At 47.4% G+C, this 26,021-nt stretch overlaps 1 protein-coding gene across 8 annotated transcripts in view; it reads left to right on the top strand.

Annotated features, from left to right (window-relative positions):
• Positions 1–26,021, top strand: part of AGBL3 (AGBL carboxypeptidase 3) — a 169,944-nt gene that overhangs the window by 108,580 nt on the left and 35,343 nt on the right. For 5 of the 8 annotated variants that reach the window (XM_063929025.1, XM_063929026.1, XM_063929031.1 and 2 more), the window contains 2 exons: positions 9,293–9,361; positions 12,014–12,082. In XM_063929025.1, the coding sequence (XP_063785095.1) occupies positions 9,293–9,361; positions 12,014–12,082 (138 nt within the window). The remainder of the gene's footprint in view (positions 1–9,292; positions 9,362–12,013; positions 12,083–26,021) is intronic. The other 3 variants (XM_063929030.1, XM_063929028.1, XM_063929027.1) reach the window with 1 other exon arrangement.

Here is a 26,021-nt window from a genome sequence, read left to right as displayed (position 1 = left end):
TCCTACCAGACTTGTACGTTGTTCCGGAGCAACAGTCATGCAACGGCCCCTGTATTCTCTGCAGCAGTGATGTACTTACATTGGTCATTCCTCAGAGCTTTCTCCTCTCCGTCTTCTTTGTCCTTCTGTCATTGTCATGTCTCTGACGTCATGTGCATTTGTGGTCCTTCGTAGGATACGCAGGTGGGGTAGCATCTTTAGATGGCATTTACAGCAGGCCAAACCACAGCTTTCTCCTAACGACGGGAGTTCAGCGAGGCAGAAATGTGAGTGGCTTGTAACAGGCCTGCTTCTGCACACTCATCCAATAAACAGATTTTGGTTAGCCTATTATATTGAAGGGGCAGATGGAGTGTATTTTAGGGAGCAGAAAAATATTTACACTACCCCTGAGTGATAATCAGGGACGTCTTTTGCAGTATCTAGGCACAAATTCAATGAGAGAGCAAAATAAATTGCAAAATGTACTGTTAGAACACTTGAAATAAACAAATCCCAATTTCTCTTACGTTCTAGGGGATACTGGGAGCCATTTAGTAGCATGGGGTATAGACGGGTCCACTAGGAGCCATGGGCACTTTAAGAAATTGATAGTTTGCGCTGGCTCCTCCCTCTATGCCCCTCCCACCAGACTCAGTTTAGAAAATATGGGTGTAGTATGGTATGCCGGCGGTCGGGCTCCCGGCGACCAGCATACCGGCGCCGGGACCCGACCGCCGGCATACCGACAGTGTTTCGAGCACAAATGAGCCCCTTGCGGGCACGGTGGCTACGCGCGCCACCCTATTTTATTCTCCCTCCAGGGGGGTCGTGGACCCCCACGAGGGAGAATAAGTGTCGGTATGCCGGCTGTCGGGATTCCGGCGCCGGTATACTGTGCGCCGGGATCCCGACAGCCGGCATACTGAAGACCACCCGAAAATATGCCTGGAGGAACCGGTCACGACTAATGTAAGCTCCTCAAGAGTTTTCTGCATTTAATTTCTAAATTTGTTATTTTCAGGCAGGGCTGGATGGCACCAGCCTGCCTGCTTCGTGGGGACATAGGATGGGGGGAGAACGGCCCAACCTCCCAAAGGGTTAATGGTCTAGTAACCCGCTGACAGGACACTGAGCTCTTTAGGGAACTATTCGCAAGCCCCACCACGGCGAGTGTACACCCCTAACAGAGCCAGAAGTTAGAAGAGTGGTGAGTACTAAGCCGACGTCCTGGTTAGCGGGTTGCCGGCTATTTTGGCGGCATGAGGGTACGGAGACGTACGGCTTCTAACCAGGGCGGACTGCATCTCCCGCCTGTGTACAGACACAGATGCTGCACAGCGGACAGAGTACCCAGACTGGCAACAAAGCCATAAAAGGAGCCTGTCTCCATTTTATGCACTCAGACACATACAGCAAATATAAAAAAGAGCGGGAAGACCGCGCACCATTGAAGGGGCAAGGCTTCACTAAGAGCGGATCCAGCAGCTCACCAGCGCCATTTAACCTCTGCAGCTGACACAGCCGCTGACTGACAGGGACACGCAGCTCCTCCGGAGAGACTCCAGATTACCTCAGCGGTACCAGGGGGTCATAGCAGGGGGGAAGCGGTTATCAGTGTACTAAGGGCCTAATTCAGACCTGGTTTTCTCGCTGCGCTGCGATCAGGTCATAACTGCGCGCGCGTATACACCGCAATGTTGCACGGGTACAAAGCGGATCATTGCTGTGCGATAGATTCTACGAAGAATCCATTTGCACAGCCAATCGCAAGGAGATTGACAGGAAGAGGGCGTTTGTGGGTGGCAACTGACCGTTTTCTGGGAGTGTTTGGAAAAACGCAGGAGTGTCCAAGCGTTTGCAGGGCGGGTGTCTGATGTAAGCAGGGCCGTTTCTAGCCAATTTGGTACCCAGTGCGAGATTTAAAAATGTGCCCCCCCCTCCCCCATTCACATAAGAAAAAATGCCCCCCCCCCCATAGATATAAAGAGTAAAAGCATGCGCGCGTGCTCCTGGCAAGAGGGCGTGGCCTCATTAAAATGGGTGTGACTTTAAGATGGGCGTAGCCTCATCTGATCTCATCATCACGGCCACCACAGGATAAAAAAAAAAAAGTCCTCATTTTACACATTACAGCAGGCACGCGACCCCATTTTACACAGCACGGCAGGCAAGTGTCCCCATTTTACACAGCACGGTAGGCAAGTGTCCCCGTTTTACACATTGCGGCAGGCACGTGCCCCCATTTTACACAGTACGGCAGGCAAGTGTCCCCATTTTACACAGTACGGCAGGCAAGTGTCCCCATTTTACACAGTACGGCAGGCAAGTGTCCCCATTTTACACAGTACGGCAGACAGGTGTCCCCATTTTGCACATTGCGGCAGGCACGTGCCCCCATTTTACACAGTACGGCAGGCAAGTGTCCCCATTTTACACAGTACAACAGGCAAGTGTCCCCATTTTACACATTGCGGCAGGCACGTGCCCCCATGTTACACAGTACAACAGGCAAGTGTCCCCATTTTACACATTGCGGCAGGCAAGAGTCCCCATTTTACACATTACGGCCGACTGCGTCCCCATTTTACACATTCCGGCAGGCAAGAGTCCCCATTTTACATATTACGGCAGGCAAGTGTCCCCATTTTACACATTCCGGCAGACAGGTGTCCCCATTTTACACAGTACGGCAGGTGGTGGTGGTGGGGAGGGAGGGAGGGAGAGAGAGGGAGAGGGGCTGACTTACATTTGAAGCGGTTCTTCCCGCTCTTCAGCCGCCTCTCCCTCGTCTGCGCGGCTCCCCCTTCTCCCTCCTCCCGAAGTGCCCAGCTCGGGGGGTGGGGTTTCGCGGAATGACGCGATTGCGTCGTGACGTCACGACGCAAACGCGTCATTCCGAGAAACCCCGCCCCCCGAGCTGGGCACTCGGGAGGAGAGGGGAGGGGGGATTCAAAGTGCTGAAGAAGTGCCCGCAAGAAACGGCACTGGATGTAAATTCCGAGACCTGACAGGCTGAAGTGATCACTGCGGCTGAGTAAGTTCTGGGCAACTCAGAAACTGCACAAAACTTTTTTGTACCGCCCGGCTGCTCATGCGATCGCACACTTGCAAAGCAAAAATACACTCCCCTATGGGCGGCGACTATATGCTCGCAGCAGTGCAAGAAAACCCCTAGCGAGCGAGCAGGTCTGAATTAGGCCCACAGTCCCTAATCTAGGTACTTAGTCTGCGACCCGGCTAAGCTTGGCATTAGCGATAAGGGCGCCGTGTGCTGGATCCAGACTCTCTCTGTCTCTCCCTGGAAGGGCTCTTTGTGGGTTAATTGTGCATTGAACCTTTTCCTGTGTGTGTGGGCTGTCACTATACAGTATGTCAGACAAAGAGTGTGTTTCATGCAAGGTACAGTGTTCCTCTTCCCTAGTGTGTACTCAGTGTAATGTCCCTTCCCAGGCTAGTGGGGCAGAACCAGCATGGCTGGACTCCATTAGGGGAATGATTTCCTCCATTTCTACTAAGTTATCTCGAAATGAGAAAGAGACGCAATACTTAAGGCAGTCTATGGATGAGTTAATGAAAAATGACTCTGTCCCCAAGCCAGCGTCTCAGTCACTCGCCATCTGTCCACAAAAATGTACTTTGGCCCATATCCTGCAGTCTGACTTGGATGATGAGGGGTCAGACATGGAGGAGGGTGAGGTGGACTCAGAGGTGGGGGATGGTACTCTGTCACAGGGAATAGATGCTCTCATAGAGGCTATCAGAGAGGTTCTGCATCTCCCTGATAAAGTGACAGAGGAAAGTGAGGAATCTTATTTTAATATAAAAAAGAAATCCTCAGCCACTTTTTCCTGCGTCAAAGGAACTAAATACCCTGTTTGAAGAACCGTGGGTTGATCCTGATAAAAAATTTCAAATCCCTTAACGGTTGTTATCATCTTTCCCTTTTCCTCCTGACAATAGGAAGAAATGGGAAAATCCATCAATAGTGGATGCATCGGTATCCAGGCTCTCACGAAAAATTGTATTGCCTGTCCCGGGTGCAGCCTCCCTAAAAGATGCGGCTGACCGCAAAATTGAGAATACACTCAAATCTTTGTATACAGCTGCTGGGGTGGCCCAAAGACCCACTACAGCATGTGGGTGGATTACAAAAGCCATTGCTAAATGGTCGGGTAATCTGATTGAGGGGTTAAACACCTTACCTCGAGGAGGTTGTCTTGTTCCTACAACATATACAGGACTCTGCGAACTTTATGGTGGAAGCCATAAAAGAAATAGGCTTGCTTAATGCACGTTCTGCGGCTATGGCAGTGTCTGCACACAGGGGTCTATGGCTACGCCAGTGGACTGCGGATGCGGACTCCAGGAAAGCCGTGGAGGGGCCTACCTTTCACAGGGGAGGCCTTATTTGGAGATGAACTTGACAAATGGATCTCCAAAGCTACGGTGGGTAAGTCTACATATCTTCCTTCTGCAGCTCCCCCAACTAGGAAGGCCTACTCAGGACCCAGTAGGCAGTCCTTTCGGACTGCCAAATTTAGGGGCAAGGCCAGAGGTTCTTCTACCGCCGTCAGAGGCGGTAGAGGTAAACCACACAAACTAGCATCTACCGGTTCACAGGAACAGAGCTCCGGAACTGCTTCCTCAAAGCCTTATGCGTCACGCATAAGGTGGACAGCGATGCCTGGGAGCCCGGTTAAAATTCTTCAGTCACATCTGGACGGGATTTGTCAGGATCCCTGGGTCACAGCTCTTATATCCCAGGACTACAGACTGGAGTTCCAGAAGCTTCCACCTCAGATTCTTCAAATCATGCTTACGAGTTTCACAGGAGGCAACTATAACCTTACAGGATGCCATTCAAAAACTGGTACAGACTCAAGTCATTGTTCCAGTTCCACCTCAACTGCGTAACAAGGGGTACTATTCCAATTTGTTTGTAGTACCGAAACCAGACGGTTCGGTAAGACCGATTCTGAACCTCAAGTCGATGAACCCATACTTACGAGTGTTCAAATTCAAGATGGAGTCTCTGAGAGCGGTGATCTCAGGTCTGGAGGAGGGGGAATTCCTAGTGTCTCTGGACATCAAGGATGCGTACCTTCACATTCCGATCTGACCACCTCATCAGGCTTATCTACTGTTTGCACTGCAGGACTGACACTACCAGTTCCAGGCCCTGCCATTTGGTCTCTCCACGGCACCGAGAGTGTTCAACAAGGTGATGGCAGAGATGATGTTTCTATTCCGCAAACTGGGAGTGAACATAATTCCGTACCTGGACGATCTTTTGATAAAGGCGTCGTCCAAGGAGCGGTTGTTGGACAGCATTGCCCTCTCAATCAGACTACTCCTGGATCACGGGTGGATTCTGAACCTTCCGAAATCTCACCTAGAGCCAACACAAAGGCTTCCTTTCCTGGGAATGATACTGGACACAGAGTCTCAGAAGGTGTTCCTTCCTTTGGAAAAGGCATTGGTAATCCAGTCAGTGGTCCGGGCTGTCCTGAAGCCAACCCGGATATCGTGCATCTGTGCATTCGCCTTCTGAGGAAAATGGTGGCCTCTTACGAGGCGCTTCTGTATGGAAGGTTTCATGCAAGACCCTTCCAGCTCGATCTCTTGGACAAATGGTCCGGATCACATCTTCACATGCACCAGAGGATCCGTCTGTCGCCAAAAGCCAGGATCTCTCTTCTATGGTGGCTTCAGACTTCTCACCTAATCGAGGGTCGATGGTTCGGGATTCAGATTGGATTCTGCTAACCACAGACGCAAGCCTGTGGTTGGTGAGCAGTCACCCAGGGGGTGCAGTTTCAGGGAAAATGGTCAAGTCAGGAAGTCGTCCTTCCAATCAACAACCTGGAACGCAGGGCTATATACAACGCCCTTCTGCAGGCCTCATCTCTTCTTCAAGATCGGGCCATTCAGGTCCAGTCGGACAATGTACGGCAGTGACGTACATAAACCGACAAGGGCGGAACGAAAAGCAGAGCAGCAATGTCAGAGGTGTCAAGAATTCTCCTCTGGGTGGAAAAACACTCTGCGGCATTGTCGGCGGTCTTAATTCCGGGAGTAGACAACTGGGAAGCAGACTTCAGCAGACACGACCTGCACCCGGGGGAGTGGGGCCTTCATCCGGAGGTGTTCAGGTGGTTGATACGTCGGTGGGGATATCCACAAGTCGACATGCTGGCCTCTCGTCTCAACAAGAAGCTCAATCGGTATTGTTCCAGGTCGAGAGACCCATAGGCAGTGGCTGTAGACGCTCTGACGACTCCATGGGTCTATCAGATGGTGTACGTGTTTCTTCTTCTTCCTCTGATCCAAAGAATTCTGAAAAGAATAAAAAGGGAAAAGGTTCAAGCAATACTCATTGCTCCGGACGGGCCTGGTATGCGGATCTTCTGGAGATGCTCCTCTAAGATCCGTGGCCTCTACCTCTTCGCGAGGATCTTCTGCAACAGGGCCCGTTCGTCTATCAAGACTTACCGCGGCTATGTTTAACGGCATGGAAGTTGAACGGCTGATTCTAGCTAGGAGAGGGATCCTTGACGAGGTCATCCTGACTGTGATCCAAGCCAGGAAGGTGGTAACGTCTAAACATTACCACCGTATTTGGAAGACATACGTCTCTTGGTGAGAGAGCAGAAAATATTCTGCGGTCGAATTTCATCTGGGACGTTTCCTGCTTTTTCTGCAGTCAGGTGTGGATGTGGGCTCCATAAAAGTCCAGATTTCGGCTTTATCCATTTTCTTTCAGAAACAATTGGCTTCTCTCCCTGAGGTCCAAACGTTCTTGAAAGCTGTTCTGCACATCCAACCTCCCTTTGTGCCTCCCACAGCACCTTGGGATCTCAATTTGGTGTTGGAGTGCCTCCAATCGGACTGGTTTGAACTGTTACAGGAGGTAGACGTCAAGTATCTAACGTGGAAGACCGTCACACTGTTGGCCTTGGCTTCAGCAAGACGTGTGTCGGAGCTGGGGGCATTGTCTCACAAAAGCCCCTACTTAATTTTCCATGAGGACAGAGCTGAACTCAGAACTCATCAGCAATTTCTTCCTAAAGTGGTGTCTGCATTTCACATCAACCAACCTATTGTGGTTCCGGTTGTTACCGACACCTCTGCTTCTTCAAAGTCTTTCGATGTTGTGAGGGCTTTGAAGCTGTATGTAAAACGAACAGCTCGTCACAGAAAATCAGACTCGCTGTTTGTTCTTTATGATCCCAATAAGATTGGGTGTCCTGCTTTAAAGCAGTCAATTGCACGTTGGATCAGGCTCACTATCCAGCATGCTTATTCCACGGCAGGATTGCCGATTCCAAAATCTGTACAGGCCCACTCTACTAGGTCGATGGGTTCTTCCTGGGTGGCTGCCTGGGGTGTCTCGGCTTTACAGCTTTGCCGAGCAGCTATTTGGTCAGGCTCGAACACGTTTGCAAAGTTTTACAAGTTCGATACTTTGGCCTCTGAGGACTTTCAGTTTGGTCAATCAGTTCTGCAGGAATCTCAGCACTCTCCCACCCGGTTTGGGGGCTTTGGTACTTCCCCATGGTACTAAATGGCTTCCCAGTATCCCCTAGGACGTAAAAGAAAATAAGATTTTAATTACCTACCGGTAAATCCTTTTCTTGTAATCCGTAGAGGATACTGGGCGCCCGCCCAGCGCTTCGTTTTCCTGCACAGTTACTTGGTTAAGTAATGTGGTTTGGTTCAGCTGTTGCTGTTCCTGGTTTCAAGTTTGGTTAGCATGGCTTTCCTCTTGTTCGTGTGTGCTGGTCCGGAATCTCACCACTATCCTTTTATATCCTTCTCTCAAAGTATGTCCGTCTCCTCGGGCACAGTTTCCTAGACTGAATCTGGTAGGAGGGGCATAGAGGGAGGAGCCAGCGCACACTATCAATTTCTTAAAGTGCCCATGGCTCCTAGTGGACCCATCACCTCATGGTACTAAATGGCTTCCCAGTATCCGCTACGGGCTACGAGAAAAGGATTTACCGGTAGGTAATTAAAATCCTATTTTCCGCTAATTGTAAAGACTAAAAGGTTATTTCACCTTTTTGAAAGTTTTTGTTTCTTTTTTACGTAACCCTACACCCCATCGCCCCATTACCTGTCCACAATCTTTAAAGCAAATGCACCATGCCTAGGTTGCCTTTGTATATCAGGCTATGTTATATTTGCATCTTGAGTACCTAGTTTAATCAAACCGCTCTCCACTTAAAGTAGCTGATAATATGACCTGCAAGTTGAGAGGGCCGCTGAGGCATTGGGCGGGCCCAGGTACTGCATGGAGCATAGCCTATGGAGGGGACGTGGCTTCACCACATAGTTATTGTTAGTTCCAGTGGTAGAAAGGATCATCAATGGGTTCACCTTCAGTGGTGCCATTGGTTCTTTACACCGATGGCATGAAACCATTGGATGGAAAGCATCTATGGTTTGGGACATGGCGAACCAATTAGGGAAGAGGATGGGGCTGAGCGTTGTGGCTGGGAGGAGGAGCTAATCAGCAGGCCAATCTGTATTATGGAACAGCACAGGGAGATTGGGGGGGGGGGGGGAGGGGGGCAGACTCCGTTTCTCCTGAGCCAGGAACAAAAATATTGGATACCATAATATATACAGGGACATGGAACGTTGTCACGTACTGTAATTTATTCCTTTTAAAATGAATGCAATCCATTATGTCATTTTCATATGATTGGAATATGATAAGGTTTGGACAAGTTATTTTCCAGATCTCGCCTCGCACTACACATGGCTGGCGCTTCATTTTATTGCAGGTGGTGTAAGTGGTTCTTATTGCACGAGTGTGTTTGCTTATTCCAATGGATTTAATTTCTAATGTGAGTTCAGGAGCTCATGCTTCAGTCCCTTCAGCGCACCAGAGGGGTAACGCGTCAGCCAATTCCCGGGCGTCTTATTGCGGAAAAGGTCACAGAATATCTGAAACTTCTTCCTTTGTAATTAAACGCCACTTGATTACAGTGTAATTATTTGTTTAATTATGGCGCCTTCGGTTTGGCATTTTAATGGAAAACATCTCCGTTGATTACACGGAACTATTTTGTAATTACTATTTTTTTTTTTGTTTACCATTACTCTCTGGAACCATTCGCAGCGCTACATAGCGAGAGAATAATATCGACTGCGTTCGTCTCTGTTCCTGTAAATAATTTATGTCCCCATACAAGCCACCAAGAGGCTAATTGTGTGACTTTAATGCTTGGAAAAGAAGAACGCGTTGTCCCATCTACATAAGAGATGCCATTAATGAGCCGATGACGATGTTTGTTTTGTCCAGGATGAAGATGAAAGCACAGGAGAGAAAGCGGGAGCACCCATTGTGGACCAGCAGCTAACTGCAATGGCCGTAAGCATCGCGCTTCAATATTATGATGTCATTTATTAGTGTCTAGGGCACGGGTATGCAATAAACCAGCCCTCCAGCTGAACTACACATCCCAGCATGCCTTGCAACCATTTTAGCATGGCCAAATAGCAAATTGTGGCAGGGTATGCTGGGATGTGTAGTTGTTTAGCATCTGGAGGGACGCTTATTTGCCCACCCCTTGTCTGGGGTGGGTCTATGTCTGAGTGGAACCCATTGTTTGAGGTAATTCTGGATCCTAAAATGTAAAAACCTCAGTGATTTATCTTCTCTTTATTATACTGGTCTGAATCGCTAGTAAATGATCTGGGTTGTGTACGCAGCCCCTGACGCATGTGCAGTTTATTAAGAGACACCAGATGCAACCGCATTTGGAATTTTGAGCAACTCTGAATGATCCTCGTAGTCTTACATTCTTAGTATCGGGAACAAGGGGCCTAATTCAGACCTGATCGTAGCAGCAAATTTGTTAGCAGTTGGGCAAAACCATGTGCACTGCAGGTGGGGCAGATGTAACATGTGCAGAGAGAGTTAGATTTGGGTGGGTTATTTTGTTTCTGTGCAGGGTAAATACTGTCTGCTTTATTTTTACACTGCAATTTAGATTTCAGTTTGAACACACCCCACCCAAATCTAACTCTCTCTGCACATGTTACATCTGCCCCACCTGCAGTGCACATGGTTTTACCCAACTGCTAACAAAGTTGCTGCTACGATCAGGTCTGAATTAGGCCCATAGTTTGTTCTGCTGGAGCTTCTCTATGGTCTGTGAACGTCACACCAGGAGCTGAATGCATAACGCAGCAGAGTATCATTACGTAGTGCATTCTAACCTTATGTAACATTGTCTTTCACTGGAGATCAGTCACATTTCAACCCCGGATGTCATGTTTCACATACTGCGTTCTGTGTGCAGTGATATGCAGCGGTTGGAATAAGGGGCTTTTGGGTTTACAAATGATGTCACTGCATCCAATGAACATTTTCAGATGCAGAACTTCATTAGGAGGATCAGCATTCGGACGTTGGCATCACGGTGCGCCAGTTACCTGTATATAGTAGATACGCACTCAATACGGAACGCGAAACACTTTGCTTTCCACTGCGGCGGTGAGATGCTCCCGCCACCTGTACAGTGAGGGGCACGCTGTTACACCTCTGCATATTAGAAACATGCCCAGGTCTAAGAGATGGAGTAATATGACGCGTCAAACTGCGTATAGGTTACGCCAAGAGTCTGGCCTCTTATTAATGGGAAATCACTCCATTTACTATCATGGTTCAGGTACAGCTCGTTTGTGGGGTGTAATAACGATGGGCAGTAGGACTTGTCAGGATTGGCTTCATCATATCTGGCATCTTTCTATGTTTGAAACTTTGTTTTACAATTGGCAAAGTGGACTGGAAATATGTCTCCTCCAAAGAGATACTGGAAAGTACAAAACGCATCCCATTATAGAGACTGGTCAGGCTTGGTAGCGGGGTCAGGCACGGGGGTGGCTATGACCCCTTTGCAAAGCTGCGGGCACAGGGAGGCATGGTAGCACAATCTTGGATGCATTGGTATGCATGCCTGGCAGGATGGACTGACCTCTATCACTGCCTTACTGCCACTGCAATTACCAGTATGAGAGTCATTCCGAGTTGAACGCTCGCTAGCAGTTTTTAGCAGCCGTGCAAACACATAGTCGCCGCCCACGGGGGAGTGTATTTTCGCTTTGCAGGAGTGCGAACGCCTGTGCAGCAGAGCGCCTGCAAACACATTTTGTGTAAAACAAGACCAACCCTGTAATTACTTATCCTGTGCCATAATTGCTGCGACGAGTGACACGGTAATGGCATCAGATACCCGCCCTGCATACGCCCGACCACGTCTGCGTTTTTCCAAACACTCCCAGAAAACTGTCAGTTGACACCCAGAAACTCCCTCTTCCTGTAAATCTCCTTGCGTTCGGCTGTGCAATTGGAATCATCACTAGAACCAGTGCAAAATCACAAAGGACTTTGTACCCGTACGACACGCGTGCGCATTGCGGTGCATATGCATGTGCAGATTAGCCGTTTTTTTCACTGATCGCTACGCAGCGAACAACGGCAGCTAGCGATCAACTCGGAAGGACCCCCATAATCCAGTCCACACCAGAGCTGTATTAAGTCCTGTTATTAAGTGGTGTTTGGCACAATCCCCTCCACACACCTAGGAAACCCCTGAAATATGCTCACATCCTCTCCAACCTTTTAAGACCTATCTCACTCTGCCAGAAGAAACCTTCCCTTGGTGCTGCCCTACACCATAGCGCATCTGCTTTGTACTTGGCAAGTAACGTACATATCCCAAAGAAGTAAAATTACTAAGGGCTACACATGCTCCGCCTTGACTTGCATATATGTAACATTAGTGCATTAAAAAGTATCGAATAAGCCATATTAGAATGTAAGTTTGGGTGTTTGGGACCGCCATTGCCCCCATGGCTGCTCCTAGGTTTAAATGCACTGTTTTTAACTGTTGAATAAGTCCCAAACAAACTTCCCCAGCTTAAGTAGAACCGAGTTTCCTTGTGTATAACCCATATGCATGCCCCGGGTAGTACGTCGGGGTATAACACTGACCCTACACCTGCCTGTTTTAAGCAGGTGAGCAGGACATTTCTACAGAAGAACAGCGCAGGATCCCTGGAGGATTTGAGGGATCCCATATCAGATGTAAGTAATGGGGTGTCATTTATACACACTGTGCTCCATCCGGCCCTAAAAAAAAAAGTGGAGAGAGATAAAGTATCAACAAGCTTTTGTCATTTTACAGGCTGTGTTTGAGAAATGACAGGAGCTCCCATGACCGCCGCTGCATTCCACAGGCCGTGCATACAAGGGGGGAAACAAGTCTTCCTCCCAAGTCTATCAGCCCTGAGATGCATAGTGCTGCTCTCTAAGCCAGGGCTGTGGGCGCTGGGAAAAAATAATCAGGGTATATTTGACGCCCCAGTTGTGCTTGTATAACGGTAGAACACAGCACATTATACAATATTAATAAACAAAGTAAAACCACAAAACACCTGCAGTATGTTCCTTCTACAGACGTTAAATAGTAACTTTTCAAATTGGTAACTTATACAAAGCAGTGCGGATACTAATGCGCTCTGGCCCACCAGCACATGTGACGCCATGATGACATCACACAGAGGGAGGCGGGGACCAGGAAGCTTGGCGGCTCTCCGGGGTGCTGAATGTGGGTGCTCAATATCCTATCTTATCAGGCCCAATTCACTATGGGGGTTATTCAGAGATGAAGGCAGATGGGTGCATATTCAGCCAAATCTGCGTTTATCTCTGCACATGCTGGGTGCCGCCCCCTGATGCGTCCGTAATTACAATGCGGATACATCGGATTTAAGGTTGACCCCTGGTTGCACTGTCAGGCGGTCAGTGACCATCTTTTTTATCCGAGCGGCTGCGCGTGATGTCACGCAGCCGCCCTGAAAACGGTCCCATCCCGCCCCCGTTTTTCTGGTGACCCCTCCGCAATGCTGCAACGCCGTCGCCTGTCAATCACATTGCGGATGCATCCTTCGGGGATGCGACCACAATGTGTATGCCCGCGCAGCTGCTGTGGGGCCGGTGCACAGGCGCAGTTTGCCACACTACGGACAACTTTAATGTTTAGAATATTTCCATTTAAAAAAAAAAAGTCTTGTGTGTTTTTAGTTCTGTGCCTGTTTCTGTCTTACAGTTTCATGGGCCTGATTCCGGGTCCTGCGTGGTTCCTCCTTAGCCATGGCGAGATTGGCATGCTGCAGCGTTGGGGTGGGGGGGTGGCGGTGACCGGGATAGTGTGATGCCCCAGTTTTTGGAGGAATGCCTAGCCCAGGGCCTGCAGAGTCGGATGTAGACTTCCCGGACCTGGCAGATGGTTCCGACGGCCAGACAATGGTGATCTGATGCTGTGTCTTTGGACGCACCACTCGGCATGGCAGACGCTGGCAGGAGGCGTCTCTTCCCTGCAGACCCCTTATATAGCGTTACCATATTAGTTGTACACTTCCCGTACATATCGGAATCCAGACCCATGTTTGTTATTATATTATCTTCTTATGATAATGGACAAATATATCTGACTTGTATCTTTCATTTATTGCAACACTAGTCCTGTGGAAAGGATGATGCATTGAAGGTACAGTACAATCACACACCTACTGTCCCCCGATTACACCCCTTCCTCTTATACTCCTACTAGCACTATCCCTGCCACCACTACTCCTTTGTTCCCTCGTCTCCATCCTCCGCTGCAACCTGTGTCTGCCCCCTTGTTGGGTTCAGGATTACTGAACGGAGAATTACTTCCTCTCTGTACCCCTCACCCCGCCTCTAGTTGTGTTGTTGTGTGATTGTTATATTCATCCTGTCTACGGACATATTATTGTGTTTGTTTAATCCCTGCGTATACTATGGCGTCATATACAGTATAGATAATAATAATACAATAATATAATGTAATCTCTGTGCATTATACTTTTTGAATTGCATAGCTGTAAAATGACGATCACCTATTGTTTTATAAATAGACTGCTTAAAACGTTTCTTTAGTTCTTAAAATGTCTGTAATTCAACCATTTTTACTACGATTTCATAGATGGTGGAATTTCTATTAAAAGTTTGAGCGTTAGGAGAGAGGGCGAAGCATTGGTCAGAGCACAGGTGCTGAATGGGCTGTCGGTGCGACTCTTCTTGTCCCTATTTTCATTATACAAACCCTCACACGTCTGTAGGGGATGTGGTCAGCATCCGGTCAGTCTGGATGCCGGCGTTCAGATGACCAACGTCGGCATCCTGACAACACTCAGAATCCAGGCGTCGGAACCCTGACCGCTGACATCCCAAGGTAAGTATTGGGGTGCCGGTTAGGGGAGGGGAATTAGGGTTAGGCCATAGCAGCTACCCCCTGTGATTAGCCGTAGCTGCCAAACCCCTCCCACCTCCCCCAAGCGGGTTAGGAGTGGGGGCAGAGGAGGGGTAATTTAATTACCCCACCCCCTGTCGGCATTCTAAAAATCGGGATGTCACAGTCGGTCATGTGACCTCCCGCATCCCGACCGCTGGCATTTACTATTACAAGGGCCGGCCTGCAATTAGAAAAGTAATCTGCGCCTAATTGTATGATATATTCTCTGTAAAGCGCTGCAGAATATGCGCTATATAAATAACTGATAATAATAATAATAATAAATACCCCCTAAACGCCTTCTTTTCTTTCCTATATTACACACCTAAATCCAGGGGTGCACTATCAGTGGCCGGCGGCCGGGATCCCAGGGGGGGCCAGGATCCTGACCGCCGGCATACCGACAGCTGGGCGAGCGCTAATGAGCCCCTTGCGGGCACGGTGGCGTGCTACGCTATTTATTCTTCCTCCAGGCAGGTCGAGGAACCCCAAAAGGGAGAATATGTGTCGGCATGCCGGCTGGCGGGATCCCGGCGTCGGTATGCTGGTCGCCGGGATCCCAGCCGGCAGCATACTGAAGACCACCCAAATCCAGGGGTAGGTCCTCTTGGCTCTTCTGATTCCCAGTATAAATCTACCAGTGGAGAAGAGGAAAAGCCCCAATGACAATGCTTAGCGCTCCACTAGAAGACTCTGGCTGTAACTAAGCACACAGAGTGGCTTTGCTCTGATTGGTCAGAAAGTGAATATGCTTCTCTGATTGGTTCAGTATTGCGTGTGAGGTTTAGGCGCTATGAGCTGCACTGATACAGTGCAATGATATGTTACATGTACATTGTATGCTTCTGTCCCATGTTGGGATTCCGGGGAGACAGCTGCCATTCACTGCCAAGCACACACCTGCCACATGTGCACATGGGTTCTTGGAGGAGAGGAGGGGACTAATGCTGGGTACACACTGGCAGATATATTGGCCAATCAGTTGGTTGTCCAATATATCTTTTGCTGATCTGCAGGTGTGTACAAGCAATATATCTGTGAAAGACGTCTTTCACAGATATATTGCATCTGCTGTACAACACAGCAGATGACCAGTAATATCTGCAGATATATTAGTGCATCTTTCAGTGTGTATGAACAATCCCCATCTGCGTATATAGCTGCAGATAGATTTAACAGCAGATACATCTTTAATATATTGGTGCATCTTTCTGTGTATATGAAGAACCACCATCTGCAGATATATCTGCAGATCGATTGAACTGCAGATATATCTGCCAGTGTGTACCCAGCTATAGGTATATGATGTACACCCTCCTGGTCTTGTTGGTGCCCTTCCTTCACAACCTAAAATCAGGTTGTGCATTTTACATTTCCCTTCCTACAGCACAAAATTGTTATCCAGGTGTAGCCAGCTTTGTTTCTAACACAGGGGTCTATTTAGAAAGTAAGGTATATACAGCGCTAACAGAAAACTGGATATGGGAAAATAATCACAATTTATTAAAAAACATTGTTGCAACAATTAAATTCATATATAAAAGAAGGACATTATTTTGTCATTAAAAAATAAATAAATGAAGAAATATATATATAAAGGGCAGGCACAGCAATTTTTGTTTGATAAATTACCACACGAGGAGACCGAATAGATGTACTGGTATGAGTCCTTGGAGTGGTGGCCACAGTCCTAGGGAGCAGTTTGCAGTGCTAGCAGGTAAGGTCCAAATGTAAGAGGCAGATCTTTCAGATGTTTGATCCGGACTGAGATGCGTCCTGTTGGAATGGTGGATCTTTCTGCGCCTCGTGGACATCCGCTATTTTTCCCAATTAGCTGGTGGACTTCTAGGCTGATTTCCAAGTTCCAAGAGTGGTTCCAGTAATATACGGCTCCTCAGAACCAACGCATTTCGCTGTATTCACAGCTTTTTCAAGGTGTATGTGCCCTCTGTGTGGATGCCCTTTTTAAAGGCTGTGCTAATTGCCCATTGAAAACAGCTGAGATCGATTTTAGATATCTCAATAAATCAAAAAACAAAACCATATCCAGTTCAGACTATTTGTAATTGGTGGAGACAAATGCATATTCATAAACCCAACAAAATTGATTAGTATAAAAGAAGATATATAGTAAGAATACAGGGACACTTCCTGTTTATTTGTGGGCAGATCACATGACCGCATGTATGCGTGGCCATGCATTGGTTTAATCATAACATATGACCTAATCACGTGACCAGGTCACGCGACTCGCTCCGGTCACGTGACTTGCTCCGGTCACGTGACCGGCACCATGTCCGGACATACGGCAACTCGTGTCACTTCCTATTAGACATCAGGTCACATGTTGAATGCATACATGTGACCGGCATCCTAGACCGGAAATGCATCATTCCCTTACTTTGAAGCCTCTAAAGGGTCACGTGACCGGGTACAGAGATAGCTATATTGCCCTTAGTGAACGTTTTACCTTCATTCCCAATACAAATCCGTTATTATACTTATGAAACTTTACTATAGGCAGTATAAATACTTTGGATAGATAGTTGTGGGTATATGAGGAAGGAATAAAGATCCCATAACAGCAATAATTATCAGTATTCCAATGGATAATTCGATGCTGTATTATGTATATATATTAATAAACATAAATAAACACATAAAGTATAAACTTCTTTCAATTTGTTTTGATCATAGACTGCGATCAGATATAGACATTGTTCCAAGTATATATCCAAGAGGTTATCAAATTGTTTATTTAAAGAAAATAAACATATACTTGGAAGGAGCCTTTTTCTCCTCCTCTCTTTGCTGACATCTTGTGGTGGGTTTCCATAGTGGCATTTTCTAAGGAGATGTCTAGTGATTTCCACAACCACCATCAAAGATGTAATCTAGGAGGTTGATTTCCTCCGAGTATATGGAAAATGCATAAATATATTGTATACATAAATCTTTTGTGTTATGTGTATATTTTTCTTTTCATATTATTTTGAGTATTTTAATATATTTCGCCAACACAACAATATATATACCCATATATCTATATATCTATGTCAAATTGTCTATTATAAAGATCGAAATAGATATATGTGTATGGAGAGACTTTTCTTCTTTCCTTAATTAATGGTATCTTGTTTTGAGATTTCATGTTGATCTTTGAACAGAACCACCTAGTCAGCTCCATATTAGTTATTGAAGACATGAGTGGGTCAACCATTAATTAAGGAAAGAAGAAAAGTCTCTCCATACACATATATCTATTTCGATCTTTATAATAGACAATTTGACATAGATATATAGATATATGGGTATATATATTGTTGTGTTGGCGAAATATATTAAAATACTCAAAATAATATGAAAAGAAAAATATACACATAACACAAAAGATTTATGTATACAATATATTTATGCATTTTCCATATACTCGGAGGAAATCAACCTCCTAGATTACATCTTTGATGGTGGTTGTGGAAATCACTAGACATCTCCTTAGAAAATGCCACTATGGAAACCCACCACAAGATGTCAGCAAAGAGAGGAGGAGGAAAAGGCTCCTTCCAAGTATATGTTTATTTTCTTTAAATAAACAATTTGATAACCTCTTGGATATATACTTGGAACAATGTCTATATCTGATCGCAGTCTATGATCAAAACAAATTGAAAGAAGTTTATACTTTATGTGTTTATTTATGTTTATTAATATATATACATAATACAGCATCGAATTATCCATTGGAATACTGATAATTATTGCTGTTATGGGATCTTTATTCCTTCCTCATATACCCACAACTATCTATCCAAAGTATTTATACTGCCTATAGTAAAGTTTCATAAGTATAATAACGGATTTGTATTGGGAATGAAGGTAAAACGTTCACTAAGGGCAATATAGCTATCTCTGTACCCGGTCACGTGACCCTTTAGAGGCTTCAAAGTAAGGGAATGATGCATTTCCGGTCTAGGATGCCGGTCACATGTATGCATTCAACATGTGACCTGATGTCTAATAGGAAGTGACACGAGTTGCCGTATGTCCGGACATGGTGCCGGTCACGTGACCGGAGCAAGTCACGTGACCGGAGCGAGTCGCGTGACCTGGTCACGTGATTAGGTCATATGTTATGATTAAACCAATGCATGGCCACGCATACATGCGGTCATGTGATCTGCCCACAAATAAACAGGAAGTGTCCCTGTATTCTTACTATATATCTTCTTTTATACTAATCAATTTTGTTGGGTTTATGAATATGCATTTGTCTCCACCAATTACAAATAGTCTGAACTGGATATGGTTTTGTTTTTTGATTTATTGAGATATCTAAAATCGATCTCAGCTGTTTTCAATGGGCAATTAGCACAGCCTTTAAAAAGGGCATCCACACAGAGGGCACATACACCTTGAAAAAGCTGTGAATACAGCGAAACGCGTTGGTTCTGAGGAGCCGTATATTACTGGAACCACTCTTGGAACTTGGAAATCAGCCTAGAAGTCCACCAGCTAATTGGGAAAAATAGCGGATGTCCACGAGGCGCAGAAAGATCCACCATTCCAACAGGACGCATCTCAGTCCGGATCAAACATCTGAAAGATCTGCCTCTTACATTTGGACCTTACCTGCTAGCACTGCAAACTGCTCCCTAGGACTGTGGCCACCACTCCAAGGACTCATACCAGTACATCTATTCGGTCTCCTCGTGTGGTAATTTATCAAACAAAAATTGCTGTGCCTGCCCTTTATATATATATTTCTTCATTTATTTATTTTTTAATGACAAAATAATGTCCTTCTTTTATATATGAATTTAATTGTTGCAACAATGTTTTTTAATAAATTGTGATTATTTTCCCATATCCAGTTTTCTGTTAGCGCTGTATATACCTTACTTTCTATCATTCACTCAGGGACCAACTATCCCTTTAAAACAGCAGCTGTAAAGGATAAGCATACCCTCTTAACAGCGCCGGACAAATTACCTTGGTAATTTATTTTTTGCACAGGGGTCTATTTACTAAGCCTTGGAGAGAGATAAAGTGTAGAGAGATAGAGTACCAGCCAATCAGCATCTAACTGCCATGTTACAGGCTGTGGTTTAAAAATGACAGGATCTGGTTGGTTGGTAGTTTATCTCTCTCCACTTTATCTCTCTCCAAATCTTAGTAAGTAGACTCCACAGTTCCTTAGGGTCTATTGTTGCATACATAACTCTTCCTCTGCGTGTAAATGTTACTAGCTGCACTCTTTAGCAGAGTCTATTGGTGCTTATCTTGCCTGACATCTCTTTATCCGTGGTGGATTCAGTCCTGTCTCAGATTTCAGCACCCTAGCACAAAAAGCCAGCAGCATATCGTCTGTGTGAGTTATAAGCAACTTTGAATGCGGTCACGTTCTCCTCATGCGTTAAGGCTGCATGTACGCATCTTCAAGCGCTTAAGAGCAAATGACCCATAAACATCCAAGTTTATTCTCTGCGACCCCTAGCTGGGCGTTACTGGGCATGTAAGCAACGTTGGGCGTATAGCCAGAGTTGCGTTCTATCCTGAGTTGTGTGCATGCGCCGTACACACGCCAAATCGCGTCTCCCGCACCTAGAGCGGGGTAGGTGTGACTGCCAGTGATATTGGGGACTTGAGCGGTTCTGATCACATAGATGCACAGGATACAGGCCGCATTAGCGTTCCATTCTCATTCCGTTCACAGCAGGCATTTATCTATATTTATATTTCTCTGACGTCCTAGTGGATGCTGGGAACTCCGTAAGGACCATGGGGAATAGACGGGCTCCGCAGGAGACTGGGCACTCTTAAAGAAAGATTAGGTACTATCTGGTGTGCACTGGCTCCTCCCTCTATGCCCCTCCTCCAGACCTCAGTTAGAATTTGTGTCCGGCCAGAGCTGGGTGCTCCTAGTGGGCTCTCCTGAGCTTGCTAGAAAAGAAAGTATTTGTTAGGTTTTTTATTTTCAGTGAGATCTGCTGGCAACAGACTCACTGCTACGTGGGACTGAGGGGAGAGAAGCAAACCTACCTGCTTGCAGATAGCTTGTGCTTCTTAGGCTACTTGACACCATTAGCTCCAGAGGGTTCGAACACAGGCCCAGTCCTCGGTCGTCCGTTCCCGGAGCCGCGCCGCCGTCCCCCTTGCAGAGCCAGAAGACAGAAGAAGCGATGAAATCGGCGGCAGAAGACTCCTGTCTTCATTAAGGTAGCGCACAGCACTGCAGCTGTGCGCCATTGCTCCCACAGCACACCACACACTCCGGTCACTGTAGGGTGCAGGGCGCTGGGGGGGGGGGCGCCCTGGGCAGCAATTATAATACCTTTTGGCATAAAATACACATAATACAGTCAGTTAACTGTATATGTGTAAAAAAAAAAACGCCATTAAGTTACAGAAAACGCGGGACAGAAGCCCGCCGCTGAGGGGGCAAGGCCTTCTTCCTCAGCACACCAGCGCCATTTTCCCTTCACAGCTCCGCTGGAAGCACGCTCCCCAGGCTCTCCCCTGCAGTATCCAGGTACAAGACGGGTTAAAAAGAGAGGGGGGGCATATAAATTTAGGCGCAAATCGATACAGACAAGCAGCTATTGGGAAAATCACTTATTAGCAGTGTAAATCCCTGTGTTATATAGCGCTGTGGTGTGTGCTGGCATACTCTCTCTCTGTCTCCCCAAAGGACTTTGTGGGGTCCTGTCCTCAGTCTGAGCATTCCCTGTGTGTGTGCGGTGTGTCGGTACGGCTGTGTCGACATGTTTGATGAGGAGGGTTACGTGGAGGCGGAGCAGAGGCAGATAAGTGTGGTGTCGCCCCCGACGGGGCCGACACCTGATTGGATGGATATGTGGAAGGTCTTAACCGACAGTGTCAACTCCTTACATAAAAGGTTCGATGACGCAACAGCCTTGGGACAGCCGGGGTCTCAGCCCGCGCCTGCCCAGTTGACTCAGAAGCCGTCAGGGGCTCATAAACGCCCGCTAGCTCTGATGGTAGACACAGATGTCGACACGGAGTCTGACTCCAGTGTAGATGAGGATGAGACAAATGTACAGTCTACAAAAGCCATCCGATGCATGATTACTGCAATGAAAGATGTATTGCACATTTCTGATATTAACCCGGTTACCACCAAGAGGGGTATTATGTTTGGGGAGAAAAAGCAGCCAGTGACTTTTCCCCCATCTGATGAATTAAATGATTTGTGTGAAGAAGCGTGGAGTTCCCCTGATAAGAAACTAGTGATTTCTAAGAGGTTACTGATGGCGTACCCTTTCCCGCCAACGGATAGGTTACGTTGGGAAACATCCCCTAGGGTGGACAAGGCGCTAACACGCTTATCTAAAAGGGTGGCACTGCCGTCTCAGGATACGGCCGCCCTAAAGGATCCTGCGGATAGAAAGCAGGAAGCTATCCTGAAGTCTGTGTATACACACTCTGGTACTCTACTGAGACCTGCTATTGCTTCAGCCTGGATGTGTAGTGCTGCAGCAGCATGGACTGATACCCTGTCAGACAACATTGATTCCCTCAACAGGGATACTGTTTTGCTAACCATCGAACATATAAAAGACGTCGTCTTATATATGCGGGATGCACAGACGGACATTTGCCTGCTGGCATCTAGAATTAATGCAATGTCCATTTCTGCCAGGAGAGTATTATGGACTCGGCAGTGGACAGGTGATGCTGATTCTAAAAAACACATGGAGGTTTTGCCTTATAAGGGTGAGGAATTGTTTGGGGACGGTCTCTCGGACCTCGTATCCACAGCAACTGCTGGGAAGTCGACTTTTTTACCTCAGGTTCCCTCACAGCCTAAGAAAGCACTGTATTATCAAATGCAGTCCTTTCGGCCTCAGAAAGGCAAGCGGGTCAGAGGAGCATCTTTTCTGGCCAGAGGCAAGGGTAGAGGAAAGAAGCTGCACCAGGCAGCCAGTTCCCAGGAACAAAAATCCTCCCCTGCTTCCACTAAGTCCACCGCATGACGTTGGGGCTCCACAGGCGGAGCCAGGTGCGGTGGGGGCGCGTCTCCGAAACTTCAGCAACCAGTGGGTTCGCTCACAAGTGGATCTCTGGGCTGTACAAATTGTATCTCAGGGATACAAGCTGGAGTTCGAGGCGACTCCCCCTCGCCGTTACCTCAAATCAGCCTTGCCAGCTGCTCCCAAGGAAAGGGAGGTAGTACTGGCGGCAATTCACAAGCTGTACCTCCAGCAGGTGATAATCAAGGTCCCCCTCCTTCAACAAGGCAGGGGTTACTATTCCACAATGTTTGTGGTACCGAAACCGGACAGTTCGGTGAGACCCATCCTGAATTTAAAATCCTTGAACACTTATATAAAGAAGTTCAAGTTCAAAATGGAATCGCTCAGGGCGGTTATTGCAAGCCTGGAAGAGGGGGATTTTATGGTGTCGCTGGACATCAAGGATGCTTACTTGCATGTCCCCATTTACCCACCTCACCAGGAATACCTCAGGTTTGTGGTACAAGACTGTCATTACCAATTCCAGACGTTGCCGTTTGGTCTCTCCACGGCACAGAGAATATTTACCAAGGTAATGGCCGAAATGATGATACTCCTTCGGAAGAAGGGCGTTATAATTATCCCGTACTTGGACGATCTCCTCATAAAGGCGAGGTCCAGAGAGCAGTTGTTGGTCAGCGTAGCACTCTCTCAAGAAGTGTTGCAACAGCACGGCTGGATTCTGAATATCCCAAAGTCGCAGCTGATTCCTGCGACGCGTCTGCTTTTCCTGGGCATGATTCTGGACACAGAACAGAAGAAGGTGTTTCTCCCGGTGGAGAAGGCCCAGGAATTGTCATCTCTGGTCAGGGACCTCCTGAAACCAAAACAGGTGTCGGTGCATCACTGCACGCGAGTCCTGGGAAAGATGGTGGCTTCTTACGAAGCAATTCCCTTCGGCAGGTTCCATGCAAGGATCTTTCAGTGGGATCTGTTGGTAAATGGTCCGGATCGCATCTTCAGATGCATCAGTTGATCACCCTGTCCCCAAGGGCCAGGGTGTCTCTGCTGTGGTGGCTGCAGAGTGCTCATCTTCTCGAGGGCCGCAGGTTCGGCATACAGGACTGGATCCTGGTGACCACGGATGCAAGCCTCCGAGGATGGGGGGCAGTCACTCAGGGAAGAAACTTCCAAGGACAGTGGTCAAGTCTGGAGACTTCACTACACATAAATATACTGGAACTAAGGGCCATTTACAACGCCCTGAGTCAAACAGAGCCCCTGCTTCAAAACCACCCAGTACTGATTCAGTCAGACAACATCACGGCGGTCGCCCATGTAAACCGCCAGGGCGGCACGAGAAGCAGGATGGCAATGGCAGAAGCCACAAGGATTCTTCGATGGGCGGAGAATCACGTGCTAGCACTGTCAGCAGTGTTCATTCCGGGAGTGGACAACTGGGAAGCAGACTTCCTCAGCAGGCACGACCTCCACCCGGGAGAGTGGGGACTTCATCAAGAAGTCTTCACACAGATTGTAAATCACTGGGAACTGCCACAGGTGGACATGATGGCGTCCCACCTCAACAAAAAGCTAAAAAAATATTGCGCCAGGTCAAGGGACCCTCAGGCGATAGCTGTGGACGCACAAGTGACACCGTGGGTGTACCAGTCGGTTTATGTGTTCCCTCCTCTTCCTCTCATACACAAGGTGCTGAGGATAGTAAGAAAGAGAGGAGTAAAAACTATACTCATCGTTCCGGATTGGCCAAGAAGAACTTGGTACCCAGAACTACAAGAAATGATCTCAGAGGACCCATGGCCTCTGCCTCTCAGACAGGACCTGTTACAGCAGGGGCCCTGTCTGTTCCAAGACTTACCGCGGCTGCGTTTGACGGCATGGCGGTTGAACGCCGGATCCTAACGTAAAAGGGCATTCCAGATGAAGTGATTCCTACGCTGATAAAAGCTAGGAAGGATGTGACTGTAAAGCATTATCACCGCATATGGCGGAAATATGTCGCTTGGTGTGAGGCCAGGAAGGCCCCAACAGAGGAATTCCAGCTGGGTCGATTTCTGCACTTCCTACAGTCAGAGGTGTCTATGGGCCTAAAATTGGGGTCCATAAAGGTCCAGATTTCGGCCCTATCTATTTTCTTTCAAAAAGAACTGGCTTCACTGCCTGAAGTTCAGACGTTTGTTAAGGGAGTGCTGCATATTCAGCCCCCTTTTGTGCCTCCAGTGGCACCTTGGGATCTTAGCGTTGTGTTGGATTTCCTGAAATCACACTGGTTTGAGCCACTTAAGACCGTGGAGCTAAAGTATCTCACGTGGAAGGTGGTCATGCTGTTGGCCTTAGCTTCGGCTAGGCGTGTGTCAGAATTGGCGGCTTTGTCATGTAAAAGCCCATATCTGATCTTCCATATGGACAGGGCAGAATTGAGGACTCGTCCCCACTTTCTCCCAAAGGTGGTATCAGCGTTTCATTTGAACCAACCTATTGTGGTGCCTGCGGCTACTCGGGACTTGGAGGATTCCAAGTTGCTGGACGTAGTCCGGGCTTTGAAAATTTATGTTTCCAGGACGGCTGGAGTCAGAAAAACTGACTCGCTATTTATCCTGCATGCACACAACAAGCTGGGTGCTCCTGCTTCAAAGCAAACTATTGCTCGCTGGATCTGTTGCACGATTCAGCTGGCACATTCTGCGGCTGGACTGCCGCATCCTAAATCAGTAAAAGCCCATTCCACAAGGAAGGTGGGCTCTTCTTGGGCGGCTGCCCGAGGGGTCTCGGCTTTACAGCTTTGCCGAGCTGCTACTTGGTCGGGTTCAAACACATTTGCTAAATTCTACAAGTTTGATACCCTGGCTGAGGAGGACCTTGAGTTTGCTCATTCGGTGCTGCAGAGTCATCCGCACTCTCCCGCCCGTTTGGGAGCTTTGGTATAATCCCCATGGTCCTTACGGAGTTCCCAGCATCCACTAGGACGTCAGAGAAAATAAGAATTTACTCACCGGTAATTCTATTTCTCGTAGTCCGTAGTGGATGCTGGGCGCCCGTCCCAAGTGCGGACTCTCTGCAATACGTGTATATAGTTATTGCTTAACTAAGGGTTATTGTTATGAGCCATCCCTTTAGTGAGGCTCAGTTGTTGTTCATACTGTTAACTGGGTAAGGTTATCACAAGTTGTACGGTGTGATTGGTGTGGCTGGTATGAGACTTACCCTGGATTCCAAATCCTTTCCTTGTTGTGTCAGCTCTTCCGGGCACAGTTTCCTTAACTGAGGTCTGGAGGAGGGGCATAGAGGGAGGAGCCAGTGCACACCAGATAGTACCTAATCTTTCTTTTAGAGTGCCCAGTCTCCTGCGCAGCCCGTCTATTCCCCATGGTCCTTACGGAGTTCCCAGCATCCACTACGGACTATGAGAAATAGAATTACCGGTGAGTAAATTCTTATTATCTTTCACAAGGCCGAAACTAGGATTTTCATCACCCGGGGCAAGACAGTAATTTGTCAAAAACCCTACTCCTCTAACTCCTCAGCGCCCCCTCAAATCCTGCACCCGGGGCGCATGCCTCCTTAGGCCCCCCCTAGTAACGGCCCTGTAACTTTCAATGCAATTTGTATTTTAACTTTGTATTTTTTTTCATCCTGTAAATATAAATAGGTAGTGGCACACAGCCCTTTGTGTTCTCTGTATGCTGCCAGCCACGGATATACGCCCTCCTGT

The sequence above is a fragment of the Pseudophryne corroboree genome, chromosome 6, assembly GCF_028390025.1.
Source record: "Pseudophryne corroboree isolate aPseCor3 chromosome 6, aPseCor3.hap2, whole genome shotgun sequence".
Classification (NCBI taxonomy): Eukaryota; Metazoa; Chordata; class Amphibia; order Anura; family Myobatrachidae; genus Pseudophryne; species Pseudophryne corroboree.
The sequence above is the reverse complement of the archived record's forward strand: the minus strand, read 5'-3'. Positions and strand labels throughout refer to the sequence as shown.